The sequence below is a fragment of the Microcebus murinus genome, chromosome 6 (genome assembly GCF_040939455.1).
Source record: "Microcebus murinus isolate Inina chromosome 6, M.murinus_Inina_mat1.0, whole genome shotgun sequence".
In the NCBI taxonomy this organism is placed as follows: domain Eukaryota; kingdom Metazoa; phylum Chordata; class Mammalia; order Primates; family Cheirogaleidae; genus Microcebus; species Microcebus murinus.
In genome coordinates, this window is record NC_134109.1 from 82,019,897 (window position 1) to 82,036,215 (window position 16,319).

Sequence of the window (16,319 nt, forward strand, 5' to 3'; positions counted from 1 at the left end):
AAGCCTCCCATGACTACCTATCTCAAAGTGCTCCCCACTTTGTCCCCTGTATGCTCTATTCCCATGACCTGCTTTATTTTTCTTTGTGCATTTATCACCATTACATTATATTATTAACATATATATTTACTGTTTGTTTATGTTTGGTCTCTTCCCAATAAAGGAATTTTATTTTATTCACTGTTGTACTGTAGCAACTTACTAGATAGATAAATATGTGATTGTTGTGTGTGTGCAAACAGCACATCTGTACTGGCAACTACTTGGAAAGTGGCATCCTATTTTATATTAAGGATATTAAATATGAAATGTCTGATTTCAAATCAAAAATGTAGTTTATTATATCCCAAATAAGAAACAGTACAATTACTCAAAGTATGTAAAGTATGCACCTAAACTATCGACACAGTTTTGTATGCACCTAAACTATCGACACAGTTTTGCCATCTTAACAGTAGCTTGTTTATGCCAGCAGTGAAGAAGCCTAGAGAGCAAGTAGTGATGAAATCTCGAAAGGTGTTTTCCATAGCTTGTTGAAAATTGAATAATTTTCCTTGCAAGAAGTGACCCAAAGCCTGGAAGAAGTAGTAGTCAGTTGTTGCAAGGTTTGGTGAAAATGGTGGATGACAGAGAGTTTCTAAGTCCAGTTTCTGTATAATAGTTTGAGCAGTGTTATTTGTACAACATGTGGTTGAGTTTTGTCTTGCAAGAGGGTTGGCCTGTCTCTATTGACCTATCTTGGCTGCTTAATTGCAAGCATCCTCATCATTTCATCCAACTGGTTGCATTAGATATCTGCTATAATTGGTTGACCACGTTTCATGAAGCTGTGGTGAATAATACCAATGCTGGACTACCAAACAGACAAGATTAGTTTTTTTGATGAATATTTGGTTTTGGACTGTGTTTTGGCACTTCATCTTTATCCAACCATTGTGCCAAACACTTAAAATCATCAAAAAGAACCCATTTTTCATCACATGTAACAATACAGTATAGAAATGATTCGCCTTTATGTCATGACAGCAAAGAAAGGCAAGCTTCTAGACGATTTCTCTTCTGATGCTCATTGAATTCACATGGAACCCATCTATCCAGCTTCTTTACATTGCCCATTTGTTTCAAATGGTCCAATATTGTTGGAATAGTAACGTCAAACCTTGCTGCTGGCCGGGTGCGGTGGCTCATGCCTGTAATCCTAGCACTCTGGGAGGCCGAGGCGGGAGGATCGCTCAAGGTCAGGAGTTCGAAACCAGCCTGAGCAAGAGCAAGACTCTGTACTAAAAATAGAAAGAAATTAATTGGCCAACTAAAAATATATAGAAAAAATTAGCCAGGCACAGTGGGTCATGCCTGTAGTCCCAGCTACTTGGGAGGCTATAGCAGGAGGATCTCTTGAGCCCAGGAGTTTGAGGTTGCTGTGAGCTAGGCTGACACCACGGCACTCTAGCCTGGGCAACAGAGTGAGACTCTGTCTCAAAACAAACAAAAAACAACCTTGCTGCTAATTCATGCATAGGCTGAGATGGATTTACTTCCATTGCAGCTTTCAGCTCATTATTATCCACCTTGGTCTCTGGTTGTCCATGTGGCTCATTTTCAAGATTAAAACCACCAGAATGGAACTTCTCAAACCATTCACATACTGTGTGTTCATTAGCCACATCCTTCCCAAACACTTCATTGATATTTCAAGCTGTTTGCACTGCATTGGTTCCATGATGGAACTCATATTGGAAAATAACATGAAATTTTGACTTATCCATGATTTCACAAAAATTGCTCTAAAAAAATTTGAAAGATAATCATAAACCAAAACATGTGTTTGAAAGATTGAGGATGTACCTTCACAATAAACATAAAACAAGAAGTGTCAAAATGAAATGTCAGAGATACCAACTGTCAAACTTAGTACTTAAGGAAATCAGACATTTCACACTTAATAACCTAAATATATTAATAGAACCATGACAAACCTAGATCAAATAAACCCTACTGAGCTGAGTTCAAGATAAAGAAGCTGATAGCCAGTAAAGGTAACCTGGTCAGTTTATTCTAAAAAGGACAAAAGAAAGAATTTGAATAATTTTGATGACTCTTCCAAAATCATACAAATGTTCTGATTTTTACCCATACGAAGCTACCAGGAAGCTTTCTCTACTTAGGTCTACAAGTAGAGACAAGTAAATGAGAAAGAAAATAAATCTGGCACTTAAATTTACATGACCTTGGTTGCTTCCAGCAGGCCTTTACCAGCAGTATTTTAATTCCTTAATATAATCATATGTTCAAAATCCAAATAACCAAATAAAGTCCCCCTCCTGGACAAATAGTTCTCTTCCCTAAAGACAACCATTTCTAATTATAATACAGTATAGTTTCTAATTATTTATATATCCTATCCAGTTATATTCTGCATGCAGACATTTTATAAGCTCAAGTACTTCAACTATACATAGGTAGGAGCCAAGAGTAGGTAGTGCAGATTATGAGGCTTATCTGATTTTTGGCCTCACCTTTAACCTACACCAGGGCAGGGGTGCACATGTTTGGCGTGAACACAGATGAAAGAGATGGGGAGTGGAGAAGTGGTTTTGCCTGCTCTAACTTTGCATTCTTGATCTTAAAGGTAAAACCAAAAGAAGTTTCCCATTTTCTACTCTGTGGTTTCGTTTTCCTACTTACTGGTAAGCAGTTCTTCAGGTGGAGTTACCCCAAGTAAATAGTGGAAAAACAATGCAGCACAGCGAAGGAAAGGGGTGATGCCATTCTTCAAGGAGACCCACAAATACCAGCCAGGAATACTACACCCAATGCAGCTATGAGACAATAATTCCAGAACAGAACAGAATATTTATCAGACTAAAACCACTAGATTTTTAAAACATCCCCTTTCAAAAATATAAACATTTTAAATGATTTACTATCCATGTAATTTTTAAACATTTAAAACACAATATTTAACTAGCTAATAGCTCCAGTGTTTAAATCTCCTAAAGAAAACCACAAATCTTGCATCTTTGACTATGTAGATATCTTTCTTTTTTTATATTGTCTTGCAAACCTACCAAATGATCGAATCAAGCGGAGATTTCTTTGTATTTGAGTAGACAGGTGTCTACTGAGTAGGGAACTCATTCATTCACTTGAGACAGGGTCTCATTCTGTTGCTTGGGCTACAGCACAGTGGTATCATCACTACAACCTCAAACTCTTAGGCTCAAGCTATTCTCCTGCCTCAGCCTCCAGAGTAGCTAGTGCTTTAGGCACACCACTATGCCTAACTAATTTTTAAATTTTTTTGTAGAGACAAGGTCTTACCTATGTTGCTCAGGCTAGTCTCAAACTCAGCCTTCCAAAGTGCTAGGATTACAGGCATGAGCCACTGCCCTGGGTCCACTATGTAGATTTCTAAGGCAAAATTACTCTCTTCATGTTCTTAGGTGGAGATCAAAAATAAAGCAAAACAAATATAAAAGGCAACCAAAAAATCTACTTTAAAGAAATTTCACTCTTCAAGAAAAAAAAGTAGGCCGGGTGTGGTGGCTCACGCCTGTAATCCTAGAGCTCTGGGAGGCCCAGGTGGGAGGATCGTTCAAGGTCAGGAGTTCAAAACCAGCCTGAGCAAGAGCGAGACCCTGTCTCTACTAAAAACAGAAAGAAATTAACTGACCAACTAAAAATATTTAGAAAAAATTAGCCGGGCATGGTGGTACGTGCTTGTAGTCCCAGCTACTAGGAAGGCTGAGGCAGGAGGATCGCTTGAGCCCAGGAGATTGAGGTTGCTGTGAGCTAGGCTGATGCCACAACACTCTAGCCCTGGCAACAGAGTGAGAGACTATCTCAAAAAAAAAAAAGAAAAAAATATATATATTATCCAACATAAAACTTAAAGCTTGCTAAAACTTTAATTTTTTTGAGATTAAAAACCTTTGTAATGAAATGTGGAAAAGAAAAATTTATCAATAATTAACCAAAGCAACTGAATTAGCTAAAAAAAATTAACACATCCCTGATTTACGTATTAAAATTGATTGGTGATTTGTAGGGCTATGGAATTATTCTGTATGATACTGTAATGGTACAGCACAAAGAGTGAAACCTAAAGTAAACTATGGATTTTAATTAATAATAATGTACCAAGATTGGTCCAACACTCATAAGAAATGTACCACCCTGATGCAAAATGTTAATAATAGAGGAAACTGGTTGGGGGGAGGGAGCACTTTCTGCTTAATTTTTCTATAAACCTAAAGTGGCTCTATAAAAGAAAGTCTATTAACTTAAAAAAAATAAAAAGCCTGGTGAAGATGATGAAAATGAGGGGAACTTAGCAGCAGATGTTCAGCAAAATGCTCCTATTTATACATATGTTTATTATATTAGTTATGTGTATATGTATAATGTATGCAATTATATATTATACAAATATATATGTACATATTATATGTATGTTATATGCATATTAAAATATAAATGTCAATATATTTGCCACATTACTTATAACAGCTGTAAAAATGTGTAAAGTGCATTGAACACATCAATTGTATGGGTCGCTGTAAAAGGATAAACCTATTTTCTACATTTAAATTCTAATTACTGTCATTTTTAAAAATTCTGTCATCTTTTGCCTAAGTTCCCAAATCAGTTTACAAGAGTAAAAGATGTGTCAAATTTGTTTTAGACTCAGAAACAAATAAGTGGGTAGTTGTTATTCCAACCTACTACCTTTTACTTCAAGGTAAAATCATCAAATTAAGTTTTCTTCACTGGAAGCCTATCCTGCAGCAAAGTCACATGCTAAAAGCCCTTAACTGACTTTTTAAAATTGAAGTTAAAATGATTCAAAAGTTATGCTGCCAAACAATTGAACAAAATGTGGAATTATTAAAACAATAATGGATTGGACTAATGGACTGCTACTCACCCACTTGTATATTGAGAAACTTCTGCAAAGAAAGAAGATGCAGAACGAGCCTCTTCACTGTCTTCTTGAACCTGAGCAAGGGGGAGGCCTAGAAAAGAAATTCTGCCAGATGAATTTATGTATTTGTTTTTCAGTTTACAAATTACAACTCAATTTCATGGTTTCAAGATAATGAACAATGTTAATATAACTGAATAGTTGATTTTTTATATCTAAATAGTTCTAATATAGTTCAATATATCTAAATAGTTGATTTTTTTTTTTTTTTTTTTTTTTTGAGACAAGGTCTTGCTCTGTTGCGTGGGCTAAGGTTCAGAGCCATCACTATAGCTCACAACAATCTCAAGCTCCTGGGCTCAAGCAATGTTTCTGCCTCAGACTCCTGAATAGCTGGGGCTACAGGCCCATGCCAGTTTTTCTATTTTTTGTAGAGATGGGTCTCACTCTTGCTTAGGCTGGTCTCAAACTCCTGGCCTCAAGCAATTCTCCTGCCTCAGCCTCCCAAAGTGCTACGATTACAGGCATGAGCCACTGTGCCCTACCAAAAGTTGATTCTAAATATTGTTAGGTAAACTTTGTTTACCTGTACATGGGCTGAAGAAGCAAATAGGGCAGAATCACTAAACATGCATGTTTAATATTTACTTCCTAAACATGGATATTTAATATCTACTTCATTATAATATGACCAGGGTAATAAATTAGTGGTCATCTTTCTGCTCTGGGTTCCTACGAAGCTTAGCCAGCAGGTAGAAATTCAACTTCTAGAAATAGGGAAGTTGGTGGCTGTCCTGCCTTCATGCTCAGAGTCCCATAAAAAGAACTTTGTGAGGGCATTTTCCTCCACTGACCTATCCTTGACAAGGAACATCCTAACTAAACATTTCCAACAATTGCCAACTCTGCCACTTACAGTTAGGCTCTGGTAAGCCACTTAAGTTCTCTGAATTTCAGTATTATTGTATTAAAATGGAGATAAAAATGTCTATTTCGCAGTTTGCTGTGAGAGATAGTTACAGCACATTTGAGCAGTGTGCTCTATTGTTTTAAAAATGCTTTTGTTTATGCGTTAATTTATCTGAAAGGTCACAATTAAAATTGCCCTGAGTAATTTTATCTTATCTAGAATGAATATTGCTATTCCTTTTCATTTTCCAAATAAGATCTCTTTAGGAAATATGTTTTAAAAAACAGAGGAAATTCAAATGTTAGAGTTCAATATTTGTACATGATTTTTTTTCTGGTTCAAGGTAAATTTTACATGCCATGAAATGCACAAATATTAAGTTCTCCAACTGATGAGTTTGCAAATGCATGCACTCATGAAATAAGATATTTTTAATCAATAAACTTTATTTTAGAGCAGTTTAGGTTTACAGTAAAATTGGGCAGAAAGTACAGAGGTTCTCACATACCCTCTGTTCCTATAACCATACAACTTCTCCCACTATCAACATTCAGCACCAGAGTGGTACATTTGTTATAATCAATCATATCATTATCACCCCCAATCCATAGTTTGCATTAGGATTCATTCTTGGTGTTGTACATTCTACGGGTTTGAACAAATGTATAATGACATGTATGCACACTGCAGAATTGTACAGAATGTTTCACTGCCTTAAAAATCCTCTGTGCTATGCCTATTCATCCCTCCCCCTTCCCTACCCCTGGCAACCACTACTCTTTTTATTGTCTTCATAGTTTTGCCTTCTCATATAGTTGAATTCATACAGTATTGTAGCCTTTTCAGATTGCCTTCTTTCAAATAGTAATAAGCATTTAAGTTTTTTCTTTATCTTTTCATGGCTTCATAGCTCATTTCTTTTTAATACTTAATAATACTTCATTGTCTGGAGTACCAAGGTTTCTTTATTCACTCACCTATTAAAGGTCATCTTGGCTGCTTCCAAGTTTTCACAATTATGAATTATGGCAAATATGAATAAGGCTGTATCTATCCTTGTAGAGGTTTTTGTGTGGGCATATATTTTCAGTTCATTTGAGTAAATGCCAAGGAGCATGAGTACTGGATCATATGGTAAGAGTGTATTTAGTTTTGTAAGAAATTGCCAAACTGTTTTCCAAAGTGACTCTACCATTTTGCATTCCCATCAACAAAAAATAAGAGTTCCTATTGCTCCACATTACAAGCACTTGGTGTTGTTAGTGTTTTGAATTTTGGCCATTCTAATAGGTGTATAGTGGCGTGTCATTGCTGTTTTAATTTGTAATTCCCTAAAGACGTATAGATGTTGAACATCTTTCCATGATTACTTGCTATCTGTATATCTTCTTAGGTGAGGTGTCTGTTCAGGTCCTTTGTGCCTCCCTTACTTTATCTATCTATCTATCTATCTATCTGTCTGTCTGTCTGTCTGTCTGTCTGTCTGTCTGTCTATGAGACAGGGTCTCACTCTTTTGCCTGGGCTAAAGTGCAGAGGCATCATCACAGCTCACTTAACCTCAAACTCTTGGGCTCAAGTGATCCTCCTGCCTCAGCCTTCCAAGTAGCTGGGACCACAGGCATGTGCCATCGCACCAGCACACCCAGCTGATTTTTCTGTTTTTTGTAGAGACAGCATCTCCCTTTGTTGCTCAAACTAGTCTTGATCTCCTGGTCCCAAGCGATCCTTCTGCCTCAGCCTCCCAAAGTGCTAGGATTACAGGCATGAGCCACCACACCTGGACTTTTACTTATTTTTTAATAGGATTGTTTGTTTTCTTTTTGTTGAGTGTTAAGAGTTCTTTCTATATTTTGGATAATAATCCTTATTTATCAGAGGTGTCTTTTGCAAACACTTTCTCCCAGTCTCTGGCTTATCTTCTCATTCTCTTCATGTTGTCTTTTGCAGAGCAGAAGTTTTTCATTTTAATGAAGTCCAGCTTATCAATTATTTCTTTCATGAATTATGCCTTTGGTTTATACCTAAAAAGTCACCACTATATCCAAGGTCATCTAGGTGTTCTGCAATGTTATCTTGTAAGAGTTTTAATTTTTGTGAAGGGTGTTAGGGTCTGTGTCTAGATTTATTTTGTTGCATGTGAATATGCAGTTGTTCCAGCACCATTTGGAAAAGACTATTTTTGTTCCATTGTATTGCCTTTGCTCCTTTGACTATATTTATATGGGTCTGTTTATGGGCTCTTTACTCTGTTCCATTGATCTATTAGTCTATTCTTTAGTCAACAATACACTGTCTTTATTACTGTAGCTTTATAGTAATTCTTGAGGTTGGGTAATGTCGGTCCTCCAGTGTTGTTGTTCTTCAATACTCAGTTGGCTATTCTGGGTCTTTTGCCTCTCATGTCAACCTTAGGATCAGTTTGTTGATATCCACAAAATAACTTGCTGGGATTTTTATTTAACTTTTCTGATTTTACTCTTATGTCTCTTCCCTCTTATACTGAAAATCTTTTCTCAATAACTTTTCTTAATTACTTTTCTTTTCTTAATTACTTACAGTCTTTGGTTTGTCCTAAAAATTACCTAAAATAATTTCAAAATAACCATACTAATTATCACTAGTACCACTAATATAAATGCAATATAGGATTTTTTTTTGGTGAGGGAGGGAGTTCTTTTGTTGTCTGAATATATCCCACTGGGAAGTACAGTTAAAATATTGTGTTTTAAAGTAATTGTGTTTTTAAGTAATCAGTTTCTTGGCTGGGTGTGGTGGCTCACGCCTATAATCCTGGCACTCTGGGAGACAGAGGCGGGTGGATTGCTCGAGGTCAGGAGTTCTAAACCAGCCTGAGCAAGAGCGAGGCCCCGTCTCTACTATAAATAGAAAGAGATTAATTGGCCAACTAATATATATAGAAAAAAATTAGCCGGGCATGGTGGCGCATGCCTGTAGTCCCAGCTACTTGGGAGGCTGAGGCAGGAGGATTGCTTGAGCCCAGGAGTTTGAGGTTATTGTGAGCTAGGCAGATGCCATGGCACTCACTCTAACCTGGGCAACAAAGTGAGACTCTGCCTCAAAAGAAAAAATAAAAATTAAAAATAAAATAAAATAAAATAAAAAATTAAGTAATCAGTTTCTTGATATGCTTGATATAGTTTCACTAGTTATTTTCAATTTTTAAAAATTATTTTCCCCCATTTATTTTTTTTTTAGTTAAGTAGCACATTTATAGTATTCTAAAATCAAAACTATATTTACAAAGGACACTCATTGGAATCTTTGCTCAAATTCTTATCTCTTTACCTTACCCTAGAAGCAACTATTTTTAGTTTTTGGTTTAAACATAAGGAAATATGAATATATATAAACATATATACACATAAGATACCTTACACAAAAAGGCTATAAATTGAGAATTTGCAGTCTTCCTGCATCTCTGCAGAGGAACTGAAAATTAGAGAATCAAATAGTTTCAGCTAATTATCCCTTTCACATCTTATTTCACTTTTCCCTGTTTAAAGAGCATCCATAAAAAACAGATGAATAATCATTCAAAACATATAACATAGAACTTAGAAATCCAACACCCAGATGAAAGCTTTACCTGTGTCTATTGTAAGAAGTATCTGAAGCATGTGTGCCATGGTGATCAAATGGAAGAGATAGAGGTGGTTATACGAAGAACTAACTGATGAAGGTTGCAGATCAACAGTGTCATCCCAATACAAGGATGGGAATGCTAACACAGCACCCACCTATGAAAGAAAGATGGATATCAGCATGGGTAACAACAAAAAGCCAATACAAATTAATCTCACAACTAAATGTGAACGGTACCAGATGTTGCACTGTGTTTGTGTTTTTGTTTTTTTTTATAACCACTATATTTTTCCTACTTATTCAACAGAATATCTTAGAGTGTAATATATCATAAATGGAGGACAAAGTCATCACCAAATAGGTGACTTCTTTGCTGGGTCTACTTATTCTAGGTCTAGGTAGTGGTTCTCAAGAGCACGATTCAGAGGATTCAATATTACAATCACTGGGGAGTTCTTAAAATAACACTGACACACAGGTCCCACCTCAGTCCAACCGAATCAGAATCTTTGGGAGTAGGACACAGTTTCCTATATTCTTTTCAAAGTTCCCCAGGAGAGTCCAAAAGACAGTCAGGGTTGAAAACAACTGGGAAGAGGCCTGGATGAGGGATAGGGATGCCAGCTAACCTTGCATCCATAAACTCCATGCTCCCCCCACCACTTCTTTCTCTATAGAACTCAGTTTGAAGAAATCAGATCATCACAGGGATGAAAAAGCTCCCTAAGAAACTCACAAAACAATTGTCACCCATTCATAACTGTTTAGGGGAAGCCTCAATGCATCTGTGGCCTGTCCCTATCACCAAATAATTAATACTTGTAACTTAAAGACAGTTCACACTGTCATTCACTGCTTATAATGTAAGGAAATTTTTAAAAAGTCCCAATGAGGGTGGGGATGGAGAAGGAAGCATAATATGAATTAGAAAAACCTTGCTTGTACAGACACCAACTATTATCAATAGGACAAGATCTATTACAAAGTAAAAAGTAAATGTGCTTTCATTTTTAAAGTGAATTTGATAGTCTCAGTCAAATGTGTACCTACTTGTAAATAAAACTGACAGAAGAGATCAAACTTTATAGGTTCAACACAAATAATGTATAATTTTGAACAGAGTATGAATTTGAATGAGGAAAAAACACAGAATTATAAACTTAAGTGACTTAAAAATATTACTGAATACTTACCAAAACATGAAACAGATCTATAGATAGAAGGCATGGTGTATCTTCTGATTTTAGGTTAGGAAGTAGAACTGAAACAAACAAACAAAAAGTTTATGTAATTTAGTAAGACAGAAACACAGTTAAATAATAAAATGTAACCAAAAGACATCTAAAATGAACATATAACAGGGTTATAAACTATAGAAACTAGTATATCACACCTTTAAGATAATGAAAGACAATTTGAACTGAGAAAAGGTTCCTAGAAACTTCGATACAATTTAACAGTTGAAAGATAAGATGTAGAAGAAAAAGGTTAAGTGCAGCAGTCCCCAACATTTTTGGCACCAGGGACAGGTTTCATAGAAGACAATTTTTCCACAGACACGGGGTGGGGGAGGGTTTAGGGATGATTCAAGTGCATTACATTTATTGTGCACTTAAACCTCTCTGCTAATGATAATCTTTATTTGCAGCTGCTCCCCAGCAATAGCATCACCACCTCAGCTCCACCTCAGATCATCAGGCATTCGATTCTCATAAGGAGGGCGCAATCTAGATCCCTCACATGCGCAGTTTACAGTGGGGTTTGCGCTCCTATGAGAATCTAATGCTACTGCTGATCTGACAGGAGGTGGAACTTATGTGGTGATGCAAGTGATGGGAAGTGGCTGTAAATACCGATGAAGCTTCGCTTGCTGGCCCGTGGCTCACATCCTGCTGTGCAGCCTGGTTCCTAACAGGCCACACACCACAATTTCTTTTCTTTCTTTTTTGAGACAGAGTCTCTCTCTGTTGCCTGGGCTAGAGTGCTGTGGCATCAGCCTAGCTCACAGCAACCTCAAACTCCTGGGCTCAAATGATCCTCCTGCCTCAGTCTCCCAAGTAGCTGGGGCTACAGGTATGCCCCACCACACATGGCTAATTTTTTCTATTTTTAGTTATCTGGCTAATTTCTTTCTATTTTTAGTAGAGACAGGTCTTGCTGAGGATGGTCTCAAACTCCTGATCTCAAGCAATCCTCCTGCCTTGGCCTCCAGAGTGCTAGGATTAGAGGCATGAGGCACCACACCCAAGGTAGGTAAAATTTTTTTTTTTTTTTTGAGACAGAGTCTTGCTTTGTTGCCCAGGCTAGAGTGAGTGCTGTGGCATCAGCCTAGCTCACAGCAACCTCAAACTCCTGGGCTCAAGCAATCCTCCTGCCTCAGCCTCCCGAGTAGCTGGGACTACAGGCATGTGCCACCATGCCTGGCTAATTTTTACATATATATATTAGTTGGCCAATTAATTTCTTTCTATTTTTTTATAGTAGAGACGGGGTCTCGCTCAGGCTGGTTTTGAACTCCTGACCTTGAGCAATCCGCCCGCCTCGGCCTCCCAGAGTGCTAGGATTACAGGCGTGAGCCACCGCGCCTGGCCATAAATTTCTTAACCTAGTTAAAAACAGTTGAAAATAGCTCTGTATTCTGGACTTTCCTTATTTCTTTTGAGTTTGCTATTACTAATTTTAGTTCAAAACCTCAAATACAGACTACTTGAACTACTTACTACATCCAGATGCATATATTACCTCTAATTTTCCTTCCTTCAATCCAAACTATTCACTATCAAATTAACTTTAGAATACCACTGCCAAAACTTTTCAGAAATTCCCTGAAAAATAAAGTTCAAACTTCTCTTTGGAGCATGTAAGAGCCTATATTTTTATCAAAACAACTTCATGCTTTTCTATCTATAGATGCCACTACTCCTATCAAACTTGTCTATTCAAACATACCACACACTTTCCTATCTCCTCAATCTTTGTTCAAATATGCCCTACGCTTGTAATGCTGTCGTTATCTTCTCAACCTGCCTATGATGTGCAGTCCCTTCAAAGTTCAATTCAAATCCTACCCCAAGTTAGAGGAGATAACAGCAGAACCCCACAGTGATCTCTTCCTTGTCTCAATTTTTGAAGCACATATTTGGGGCACTCATGTGATATTTGGCTATTTTATAATGTATGTTTTTACAGTGCCTCTGCTTCTTTAATTCAATCATAAGCATTATAATGGCAGGACTGTATCTTATACCTCAATATATAGTTTATAGACCTAATGCATTACAAATAAAGATGCTTCTGCTAATAAATTTTCATATGAAAAACTTTCATATATAGGCACAAAGCTACATTATAGAGCAAAAGCACATCAATTCTACCAATTACTGCTAACTAGAGATTACACACTATCATTTTAGTCTGGGCCATCTAAGATGATGTTAATCTCCTTGTTTGGTGTTTATTTTGAGGTGTTTTAAACATTATAAACCGCAAAGGTATGATAAATGTAAAAGAAGTGAGACTACTTGAAGTACTGGTAAAACAAGGTACCTAAATTATTACAAATGAAAAAGATACCAAAAAATTAAAAAACAAAATAGTAATATGCAAATGGGATAAACTACTCAACATATATTATATTATAGAAATTGAGAACACCATATGAGCTCTTAATAAATTTTTAGCTTGTTAGAATCTGAGAAAACTAGGTATTATAGTCTGCCTCTCAAAAAAAAGGGAATGGGTCTGAGTTCTGAGAACACCACACTTATAATTTCTATTATTTTACATGACTTTGATTAACCAACAAAATTAAACATATTTAAAAATGATCTATCCACATCATTGTTCCCTTTTCTAACCAGACTGGGGATACATGAATGTTAGTAATTGTGGATATTGGTTTAATAACAAAGGTGGGTAGAAGGAACATAAGTTGAAAATATTTGGAAAATACCAGATTTAAAAAATAAGATTACAAATATTACAGGGACAGCTAGGCATTTTATTTATTTTTGCAAGGCTACTGTAAGCAGCAATATTTTATTAGTAAGTGCTCAAAATTAATGCAGTGTATTGTTTCCTAATGAAATACAGAAATGCAGTGGAAAAAGACATATAAATAATAACATAATAATTTAAAGAAGACTCTACCTGACAGGAGACGAACCAGATGTTTCTGTATCAGAATCTGAGGACAAGTAACCCTCTGTGCAATGGCAAACTGCATTAATGCTTTCAGACCATTATGCTAGATTGTAGAAAGGGGAAGATAAAAACATAAGACGACAGACCTAAGTCATTCACTGTAAAAACCAATTCTAGTCTGTCAGAATTAGTTGCATACTCATTATGTACTTTACATTTTTGCAAATAATACAATATTCTTAATACCTATACAAAGTTTTATGACTGAAACTAAATTTCTAACTTTTCTCATGATAAAGAGGTATTACAACTATAATCATTTTAATTCACATTTAAGTACTCATTTTCCCCAGAGCTGAGCATATTGTAGAGCACAAGTGCCTTGTGCCAGCTGTCAAAAAACAAGAGGAAAATAGTAAGGAGGGAAGTGGTCTAGGGAAATCTTAGTTGCTCCTTTTGTTTTCACAGGGATACTGAGCACATTTCTTGAGTACTGTTTTCCAGGGTCCCCTATGTTATGAGGCTTAGGCCTGAGGCAGGAGTATAGTCCTCTAGTATTGTCAGGATCTGCCCATCAAGGACAGCTGAGTTTTGTTCTTGAATCAGTATGAGGATTTATCTAGAGTTAAGCCAGCATTAATACTCGACGTTATATGAGGGAGAAAAATACAGAGGAGATCAGGATTCTTATTTGCAATAAACAAAGAAAGGAAGAGAAAGTAATCAAGTATCATCTGAAATCTCTGTGTGAATTACATTTAACCTTCTACATTGAGTAAGCTCTGTAAAGCGCACAATACTGGCCATTCAGTTTCCTGTGTCACTGAAGCAGTTCCTTTTTCTCCCCCATATAGAATTCCGCTAATTTTTACAAAAAAAGAATTAAAAAAAATTTTTTTTGAGAGACAGGGTCTTACTGTTGCCCAGGCTAGAGTGCAGTGGCTATTCATATACACGGTCATAGCACTCTACAGCCTCAAACTCCTGGCCTTAAGCAATCCTCCTGCCTCAGTCTCCTGAGTAGCTGGGGTTACAGGCAGGTACCACCACACTCAGCTTAAGATTTTTAAAAAACTGATAAATTAACTGTGGAAGCCAAAAAAAAAAAATAAATAAATGAGTTACATGTAGCCAGCTGGAGTATACATACCTGCCTATTTTGAAGTGCTCCAAAGAGAGGTTTTCCTTCATCTCCCAATAGGTTTTCTCAAATAAGAAAAACATAAAAGTAATAAATCCTGAATACTGCTACAATTGTATAATGTACTTACTATTTATCAAATGTTCTTTAATTATATTTTTGATCAGATGATTTGCACTTTTCCCCTCCACGGAATCATGTTTTAAGCCTGTGCCAAAATTTTCCAAGTTTTGAGTGAGATAATATTAGAAAAGCAAATGTACTAGGAAAAATATTAAAGTCCCTGCAGCAATCAATAAAGAATGCTTGGGAAAAACAAAGTAGCCTGGTTTGTTTTTCTTCATTTTAGAATCTCTTTTATTATAGAATATGATATTTTAAAAAAAGAAAAGGATCTCTTTTATGCAAAAAATTTTAAATAAGTACTTTTTAGATATAATCATAACCTGTTTTGTTTAAAAATAGTACATTACGGCAGATGCAAGTAACTTTATTGCTCTTTCAGGTACAATTTTAAAAGAATTAGAAAAGAATTTATAGGAAAAAAGAAGATGAAAATAGCAAAACTATGAATTTAGAAATGTATTTTGCCTTGTCAAGGGTATTTATTGCTAAATTATTCTTATTTTCTTTCACTGATCCTTGGTGGCAGATATATCCAGAAAGGCTTATTTCCTATTTTCTTTTTCCATCTTTGAATGACAGTAATAAAGGACCTTTTGTTTTGATTCCTCAACTATTATATACTACAACACATCCTGTACACGTCACACCATTCCCATAGGGAATGAGATAAATTAGCTGCTTATGTACCTAGAATGAAATAGAACATTATGTCTGTTCAATGAAAAAAGTACTATAGTGAACACAATACTATATTGATCAAATAGAATCCAATTACTTGATCATAGAACCATACATGAAAAGATTTAATTCTATCTGCAGTGAACTTCTCATTTCCTTTATGATTAACTGTGACTATTTTGATGTTCAAAGTCTAAATATAAATTCCTGATTCCTAATTTTGTCTTCCCAAAGATAGTAAAGTGTGAAATACCTTCACTGAAAGTCTGAAGAGACTTAGCAGATCATGACTGCAAAAGAATGCTTTACATTTCTTATCACTTTGTTCAGATACTATTCTATATAAACTTCATTTTTCCTATTTTTTATTTTATTTAATCATAGCAAATATCAATTGATGTGTTATGCTATACCCACCATTGAAATCAAACAGGTTTAGAAGTGACTCCTAAAATTTATTCAGAAACTGATGATGATACATAGGATGGCTTTGGGGGAAAAGTGTCATCATGCTATTTCATTCAAATTATGAAATACTGTCTTATTACAAAAATATGTTTAAATGAAGCAAATATAGTTGACTCTATTAAAAACAATTACCAAAAATATATATTGGAAAAGAAAATCAAAGTTGGTTTGGATAAAGATAATGTGAAAGAATCACAGTTCTTAATCCTTCCAATATAGTATTGCAGCTTGTGACTGTAATGAGCAAATGTGCTAATTTAAAAATCTAAGAGATTCTTTACTACTACCCTTTTCCATGAGCAGCTTTCAATATGGCAGAGAGTTT

At 35.8% G+C, this 16,319-nt stretch overlaps 1 protein-coding gene across 3 annotated transcripts in view; it reads right to left on the reverse strand.

Moving 5' to 3' along the window:
- Nucleotides 1-16,319, reverse strand: part of UBR1 (ubiquitin protein ligase E3 component n-recognin 1) — a 133,396-nt gene that overhangs the window by 13,294 nt on the left and 103,783 nt on the right. For all 3 annotated transcript variants that reach the window (XM_076004287.1, XM_076004286.1, XM_020285980.2), the window contains 6 exons: nt 14,732-14,787; nt 13,588-13,684; nt 10,632-10,699; nt 9,443-9,593; nt 4,928-5,015; nt 2,686-2,819 (listed from right to left, as the gene is read on the reverse strand). In XM_076004287.1, coding sequence (XP_075860402.1) covers nt 2,686-2,819; nt 4,928-5,015; nt 9,443-9,593; nt 10,632-10,699; nt 13,588-13,684; nt 14,732-14,787 — 594 coding nt within the window. The remainder of the gene's footprint in view (nt 1-2,685; nt 2,820-4,927; nt 5,016-9,442; nt 9,594-10,631; nt 10,700-13,587; nt 13,685-14,731; nt 14,788-16,319) is intronic.